General features: G+C 42.9%; 1 protein-coding gene across 1 annotated transcript in view; it reads left to right on the top strand.

Annotated features, from left to right (window-relative positions):
* The window catches only part of CACNA2D1 (calcium voltage-gated channel auxiliary subunit alpha2delta 1), a gene marked incomplete at its 5' end in the record, with an annotated part of 139,216 nt that overhangs the window by 56,616 nt on the left and 73,856 nt on the right, over positions 1-8,744 (top strand). The window contains 3 exon segments of the mRNA XM_032221893.1: positions 742-897; positions 7,693-7,752; positions 7,754-7,804. Coding sequence (XP_032077784.1) covers positions 742-897; positions 7,693-7,752; positions 7,754-7,804 — 267 coding nt within the window.

Raw genomic sequence — 8,744 nt, 5'->3', positions numbered from 1 at the left:
ACTGAGATAGATAGATAGATAGATAGATAATTGAGAGAGCTTTGGTGACTCCATCCAGCCACCTCCTTCTCTGCCGTCCCCTTCTTCTTCTTTTCCCCTCCATCGTTCCCAGCATGAGGCTCTTCTCCAGGGAGTCCTTCTTCCTTCTCATTTGGTGGCCAAAGTCTTTGAATTTCCTCTTCAGGATCTGGCCTTCTAAAGAGCAGCCAGGGTTGATCTCCTCTAGGACTCAACAGTTTGATTGCCATAAATAGTAGATGCAAATAAATCAACCAGTTCGACAGAAACTATGGTCCATTTACTATCGTGATGCAAATCTAGATGGCTTAAAGAATCGCATAGCTGTTTTTTCCCAGGCCAGAGAAGCAACTAGACTTCATCAGCAACTGACTTCATTTGCTTTTAAAAAAGAAATAATTCTCTAAACGTTGCATGCCGTATAAACCTATATGGCGTAACATTTATTTTTTGGTTTGTTTCTTTTTGTCGGGAAATTCAGCAGCTCTTAGCTTCTGCCTAGCCTCTTTCTCCAGAGGGGAGAAGAAATTCTGCAGTATTGATGGAGGCACCCTTGTCTAAACATTTACATCCTGCAAAAGAGTTATGCTTGGCTCCAGATAAGGGACACCTGATGTCTATCAATCCCTTAATTTGTGATCTAATTTGCAAAAACGTCTTTCTTCATTTGCCGTCTTTGTTTTATTGACTGCTCTCCTCTCTTTCTCTCTGTCTCCCTTCCAGTTCAATGATAAAGCTCAAAACGTCAGTTGTTTCAATCACCTCGTGCAAGCGAACGTGAGGAACAAGAAGAAGTTGAAGGAAGCCGTCTACAAAATCCAGGCGAAAGGAATCACTGACTACAAAAAGGGGTTCAGCTACGCCTTTGAGCAGCTCAATGTAAGGGCTGAAAACATGAGCGTTTTCAATCGGGGTTCTTTCCTATATTGTATAAAGACAAAAAAAAACCTGTCTTTTTAACCCGGATGCAGAATTCTAATAACATGAAGAGCCGAGGTGGCGCAGTGGTTAAATGCAGCACTGCAGGCCACTTCAGCTGACTGCTATCTGCAGTTCAGTGGTTCAAATCTCACCGGCTCAAGGTTGACTCAGCCTTCCATCCTTTCGAGGTGGGTGAAATGAGGACCCAGACTGTGTGGGTGATAAGCTGACTCTGTAAACCGCTTAGAGAGGGCTGAAAGCCCTATGAAGCGGTATGTAAGTCGAACTGCTATTGCTATTGCTATCTTTTTCTCCCCCAACAGTACTACGTTGCAATGTGTTTAATATGGTTTATGCAGTTAACAAAATGAAAATATCTAGGCTTAGAGTATGGGTTAAGCCAAGGAAAAGAAAGAAAGGGAGGGAGGGAGGGAGGAAGAAGAAAGAAAGAAAGGAAGGAAGGAAGGGGAAGGAAGGAAGAAAGAGAAGAAAGAGAAGAGAGAAGGAAGGAAGGAAGGAAGGAAGGAAGGAAGGAAGGAAGGAAAAAGAAAGAGAGGGAGGGAACGAGCAGAAAGGAAGGGAATAAAGAAAGAAAAAGAGAAAAAGAAAGAAAAAAGAAGAAGGAAGGAGAAGGAATGAAGGAAGAGAAAAGAGGGAAGGAAGGAAGGAAAAAGAAAGAGGGAGGGAACAAGTAGAAAGGAAGGGAAGAAAGAGAAGAGAGGGAAGGAAGGAAGAACAAAAAGGAAGAAAGAACCAAGGAAGGAGAGAGAGGAGGTGAAGAAAGAAAGAGAAACGACAGAAAAAGGAAGGAAAAGGAATGCAGAGAAGAGAGAGGGAAGGAAGAAGAAAGAGGGAGGGAGCAGAACGGAAGGAGAGAGAAGAAAGGAAGAACAATAGAAAGGAAGGAAGAAAAAGAAAGGGAAGGAAAGAGAAGGCAATGAAAGAAAAAAAGAAAGGAAGGAGGGAGCAAGAAGGAAGGAAGGAACAGCACAGCTCCTTGGGTTTTCGAGGGTCCCACAGAAAATTCTTAGGGGACCCTGAGGACACACCCAGGCTTCCTTTTATCCACTGATTGATTAAATGCTTTCTATAGTTGCCCATTTCACCACATTGTAGCCAAAAGCATCCGGTGCAGGAATCAAGAACAACACAAGTATGACAGGGCAGTTTCTTCTATTGTTGCTTGCCTGGAGACAGGAATCTTGCCAGACTACAAGCACAAATATCTGCATAACTGTTAGACATACCAGCTAAGAGGTTACGGAGGGTCTAGTTTCTCTCCCTGCATATCAAAGATTCCATGCTGGGCTTCATCTTTGCTCCGTGGGAAGTTCCATCACTCCTGGAACTCTGGTCATAATTTCAGCCCACACTACCCTACCTGTTGCCTCCATCTTCCCCTACCCTGTTGCTCCCCATACTTTCATCTCGCACCCTCTTTTCCCTTTCCTAATTCTCCCTCTCTCCTGTTTTCTGCTCCTGCCACCTCTTCTGTTTCTACCTGCTCCTCTCTCCTTTTGGCTGACGCTTCCAACTCAACATTGTGCTTTCCAAGCTTTACTGCATGATAGCCGCACCTATGCTTTCTAGCCACAAGAGGGGGTGACGATATTGGAAAGAAACACTAGTGCCACAGTGCCTTCTAGTGGCGAAGTAATAAATCAGCACCGATGGTGTTACCTAGTTTGAAAACGAAATGTTAGCCAGAAACAACCAAGTTCAGAGAGCCCCAAGGACTCCTCCCAAAAAATAAATTCCTAGTAAGAAAAAAAAAGAACCAATTTTATGTGAGTATTAATTTTTAAAACACTGGGACATGAGATTTTTTTACAGCAGCTTGAACATGCTTACTAAAAGATATTGCCCATCTGTTGCTCGGCAGACACTGAATTAAAGTTGCATGGCATGGTATTTATAAATTATAATAAAAGTTTGCTTCTGTCCAGTCTAGAATAGATATGTGGAATAGATGTGGTATGTTACAATAACCAGAATATGTAAGAATTACTAAAAGGAAATGATAGCAAATAAGGTAAAGGTAAAGTTTCTCCTTGCACATATGTGCTAGTTGTTCCCGACTCTAGGGGGCGGTGCTCATCTCCGTTTCAAAGCTGAAGAGCCAGCGCTATCCGAAAGCATCTCCGTGGTCATGACTCAACGCCGAAGGTGCACCAAACGCTCTTCCCTTCCCACCAAAGGTGGTTCCTATTTTTCTACTTGCATTTTTTACGTGCTTTCGAACTGCTAGGTTGGCAGAAGCTGGGACAAGGAACGGGAGCTCACTACGTTACGCGGCGCTAGGGATTCGAACTGCCGATCTGACGACCTTTCTGATCGACAAGCTCTGCATCTCAGCCACTGAGCCACCACGTCCCTTATAAATAACAAATAACAATAATAGATCACGTGACAATGGAATATTGCAATTGCCAAGCTCTCCCCAAATAGGATCACACAATCACGGGTATGTGTGTTCTGCCGTCAGTGCTCTGGAAGTGGTCATAAGTACCTTTGGGGGGGTTTCCGTTATAGCTTTGAAGAATCACTCAGCAAGAAGTCATTAAGCGAAGGCGGCTTTTATTAAGTCCAGAAGTTCTTTTGAGTCATCCCGATGGGTCCGAAGAAAACGGTTGTATTTGCACATTGCTTTCACAATAGAGGGTCAGGAGGAAAAATGGGTATTTTTAATAAAGCCATTTTAAAAGCAGTTGGAGTTTTTGAAAGGAACTTGGTGGGTGGTGAATTTCTTCCCACTGTCGCTTACATTTTAACAAAAAAAAAAAATGTTTTTCCTGCAGTGGTTCAATTAATTTTAAGAACGTTTGCTGGAGGAAAGTGTTAGCTCTGTTACATTTATGCCCGTTGTGATTTCAGAGGCAGGAATTTTCTCTCTCCTTCCTCTGTTTCCTAAACTCTCCGTCGGCTGATTGGGCTTGCCTCTTTTTTGGAAAAACTAGAAAAAGTGGTTTTTTTTAAATAAAGTAATAAAGCTTCTAAGAAAGGAATTTAAATCTTCCCTCCCTAATGGCGAAGATTTGTGGGCTTGACAAACTCTGGCTAATGTCAGCTATAATGGGGGAAACCTTCCAACTTGAAAAGGTTGATTTATGGGGTGGCTGTTTGCCACTGATCAAAATTCAGGTTAAGGACTCCGTTTCCCAGAAAATAAGACCTCCCCGGATAATAAACCCAATCGGGCTTTTGAGCGCATGTGCTGAAATAAACCCTCCCCTGAAAATAAGCCCTCCCCGAAAATACTGCAACACAGCAGTAGAAACATTTGTTAAGCGAGTTTTACAAACTTTCTCGCCACAGTTGATAAATGAAATCACTGCGGTTATCAAGTCTTCAGTTACAAGGTTGTTAAGTGAATTTGACTTCCCCGTTGAGTTGGCTGGTCAGAAAGTTTAGAAGTTTAATAACATTTATATACCGCCCAATCCCGTAGGACTCCGGGCGGCTGACAATACAATAAATTTTTTTAAAAAAAAGAGAGAGAGAAGAAAAGAAAAGATAGATTTAAAAAACACACCATGCACTCCATTTCTGAGTGGGGCTGGACCGTATTTTGGGGTCAACAGCCCTAGGCCTGCCGGAACAGCCAGGTTTTAGTGGCTTTACGGAAGGCCGAGAGAGTGGGAAGGGTCCGGATATCTGCGGGAAGATCATTCCACAGGGCTGGGGCAGCTACAGAGAAAGACCTCCCCGAGGAGTCACCAACCGGCATTGCCCGGTCGATGGTACCCGGAGGAGGCCCAATTCTGTGCGACTTATAGGTCGTTGGGAGGTATGTGGCAGGAGGCGGTCCCGTAGGTATCAGGTCCCAAGCCATGTAGGGCTTTAAGTAATGACCAGCACCTTGAAGCGCGGTCCGGAGACCAATGGGGGAGCCAGTGCAGCTCGCGGAGGATAGATGTGACATGGGTGTACCTAGGTACACCCGATATCGCTCGCGCTGGCCGCATTCTGACCAATTGTAGTCTCCGAACACTCTTCAGGGGCTGCTCCAAGTAAAGCGACATTACAGTAATCAAGCCTAGAGGTGGCAAGAGCTGAGATGACCATTGAAGTGCCTACAGTAGGGCTGCAACTGGTGCACCAGGCGAACCTGGGGAAAAAGTCACAAAGGGGGATGATGTGAGTCCGGGACACGGCAACCGTCATAAATATGAGACAGCTGCTTTGATCATGTGCCCATGGGATGTTGCGACGGTCGTAAGTGTGAAAAATGATCAGAAGTCACTTTTCCCAGTGACTTGTAACTTTGAATGGTCACTAAATGGACTATTGTTAATCGAGGACTATCTATATAAGAGCCAAGGTGGCGCAGTGGTTAAATGCAGCACTGCAGGCTACTGCTAGATCAGCAGTTCAGCGGTTCAAATCTCACCGGCTCAGGGTTGACTCAGCCCTCCATCCTTCCGAGGTGGGTAAAATGAGGACCCAGATTGTTGGGGGCAATATGCTGACTCTCTGTAAACCGCTTAGAGAGGGCTGAAAGCCCTATGAAGCGGTAGATAAGTCTAACTGCTATTGCTATTGCTATATCACTTCCAAACACAGCTACTGATTTAATACTCGTGGTAGAATGGGAATTACTGTATACATAAAGCTGTGCCCATTTAGTGGCAATTCAATATTAAGGTCCTAAACCTTTATTTGACCAATAAGCTCTTTCAAGGTATTATTTAAATTGGTCATCAATTGAGGTATATAGTTACATTTTGCAAAAAAAAATTCTTTGGCTTTTATTAAATATTCTAAAATAGTCCCTTTATTTAAACCATGGTGATTATTCACAGGTTGAATCTTTCAACAATTATTTGATTTATTCATGTGTATACAGCGTTTTCTGTATCATCGCAGAATCTCGAATGTAAGCAAGTTTTTACCATGGGTAATTTACTAATATTATGAAGGTGTTTTTTTTTTTAAAAGAAAAAAAAATTCGTTTACGCCGTCAGATTTCCAAAAGCACCAGAGCCTGTGTTGTATCCTAGCTGCATTTTTTATTTCTACATAAAGTTTTATTTCTGAATCAAGATCATATTGCTGGTTTTATTAACCTAGGGAACGTGTTCGGGGGGGAAAATTGATGGATAGATAACAACTTAAAATATTAAGACTCAATATTTTTAAAGCTCGTTCGTTTTAATAATCTCGGTCTCGGCAAATTAAAACTTAATTTTGGTGTATGGACATTTTTGTAGTACCATAAAGCTGTGTTTGCTTTCCGAATGGTCTTAGTTATTGAATGAGTGAGTGGATTCCAATTTTATTTATAAATCACATTAGCATCTCTCTTTCTTCTGTGGAGTTAGTTTGCTGGTCTATGAATGAAAGCAAATATATGTGTCCCAGGATAATGTTGTGAGATCCAATCTGGGCACACTCAGAGACCAACAGATTACTCTTCCAGCTTTTGAACTATGCTGGAGCACATTTTCAGGGAATTTCTCTCTACTAGAATAAAGGCTTTGGGCTGTTCTGTGAGTCGTATTTATGTGGGTCCTTCCTATTGCGCTGATTTGTGTGTGTTGACGGCTGGTGATTGTTGTTTCCTTGCGCTACCAAGCCCTTTTTAAATACTTGATAGCCTGGTGTTAATTCAGCATTTCCTGTTGGCTGACGAGGGGCCTGTTTCCTAGGCTCCAATCATTTCCCTGGCTGTTTTTGTCCCTGCTCGGCCAACAATCTTAGTTAGCTGCAGAATCGAATTGTGTTTTCTTGCTGCATTGTAATGCGAGACTGCCAATGATTAAGTAGGGGATTAAAGGGGGAGGAAGCTAATCACCAGATTGCAGAACATAAGCGAGCAGCTGGGGAAGGAGACCCAAGCTCATTGGTAGATCAGAGCAATCAAAGTCCCGTCACTTTTTTACGTGTATGTGATGAATGTTTGCATGTTTAAATGGGTGTGATTCAGAGGTGGTATTCAGCCAGTTCACTTTGGTTCGCACCGAACATGTAGTGAAAATCATGGGTGGGCCTGTCCACACATCCCAGCTTTATGCCGTCCTATTTAGGCATGTTTCAAGCCATGTGCATGCATGCAAGCTTCATGCGTGATCAAGCACATGCATGGGATGGGGCACGCACACACTCACATTTGCAAACGGGTAGGGAAAGTAAGTGAATACCACCCTGGTGTGATTGTCTTGTCATGATCACTTTTGTGGTACCTGTTGCCCACCTCTGCATTCATCTTTTACATTTGTAATCACACACACACACACACACACACACACACAATTTTCACCCAGAGCCTTTAAGCAGAGGTAATAGGGATGTGGTGGCTCAGTGGTTAAGACGTTGAGCTTGTTGATCAGAAAGGAGGGCAGTTTGGCGATTCGAATCCCTAGTGCCACGTAATGGAGTGAGCTCCCGCGACTTGTCCCAGCTTCTGCCAGCCTAGCAGTTCAAAAGCACGTAAAAAATGCAAGTAGAAAATAGGAACCACCTTTGGTGGGAAGGGAACAGCGTTCCATTGGCCGTCGGAGTTGAGTCATGCTGGTCACATGACCACGGAGATGTCTTCGGACAGCGCTGGCTCTTCGGCTTTGAAACATAGATGAGCAGCGCCCCCTAGAGTCGGGAATGACTAGCACATATGTGCAAGGGGAGCCTGTACCTTTTACCTTAAACAGACACAATGAGGAAACATGGGAAAAGGTAGAAGTCTGTTTCTGAAAAAATCTTGTGTATTGAAATATGTTCTCCAAAGGCCCCTGACTCCATTGTCATTTATTTCAGGATAGCCAAAGCGTCTTCAGAGCTAACTGCAACAAAATTATAATGTTGTTTACTGATGGAGGGGGAAGAAAAGGCTCAGGAGATATTCGAGAAATATAATAATGAGAAGAAGGTAAGATCCTTTGGTTAAATTCTTTTTGGATATTTATTATCTCTAAAATATTTGCAATTAAAAAAAATCAAGAAGACAACACAAATGTTTAGCATGTGTGAAGTTAGGTGAGGGTATTAAAAAAAAGGAATGAACAGTTTGCTCTATTTTAAAATAATATTTTATACATTTTCACATCCATGTAATATGAGTAGGATATTTTAGGCCATCATAAATAAAAAAAAAAGAAATGTAGTAATTGAAGGAGAGGACAGAAACTATGTCACGGTTGGGGTAGAACCAGGTTGATCATCTGGGCTGGGAAGCTAAGCAGGATCTGGTCTGATTCGTTTTTGGACGGGAGACTTTCTGGAAACGCCAAAGCTGTAGGCTACATTGCAAACTTGGAAAACGTTCTGAAAGAAGGCTGAAGTCAGCTTTCAATTGTTGCCGAGAAAACTGGGAGAAAGCATCTGTGTGTCACCCGGATTTGAAATTCCAAGGTCTCTTGATTTTCAAAAGATTGTAATGGAGCTCAATGCCACCATTTTGAGTTCTCTGTCCCAAAAAATATCAAACCCACACTAAGGACACCGCATCTTCACTCAACACCATCTTCACAATCCCGTTATTCCTAATGTTGTTAATATGGTGGTAAGATCCCTAACCTGAAGGAGTTGGGAGTTCCTCAACTTCCATTTCACGGCTTGTGATAGGAGCAGAGAAGAGAGGACACAACGTCTCCTCTCAGCTTCATCTCTTTTGGAAGGACACTTGATGAAGAGTCTTCAAAGTCAACTTCATGAAGTTGGCTATTTTCTAGGTTTTGTTGAAGTTTTGCCTTTCTCTCTTCTTGGACAAGCTTGGGCAGCAATCCAGCACAGATAAGCCGTGGCAGCAATCCAGCCTGCCAAGCTCACAATAATGTTCTCCGACATTGGTTCCAGTGTGACTTCTGCAA

Source organism: Thamnophis elegans, chromosome 7, assembly GCF_009769535.1.
Source record: "Thamnophis elegans isolate rThaEle1 chromosome 7, rThaEle1.pri, whole genome shotgun sequence".
NCBI classification, from domain to species: domain Eukaryota; kingdom Metazoa; phylum Chordata; class Lepidosauria; order Squamata; family Colubridae; genus Thamnophis; species Thamnophis elegans.
This window is presented reverse-complemented; position numbering and strand designations above follow the sequence as displayed.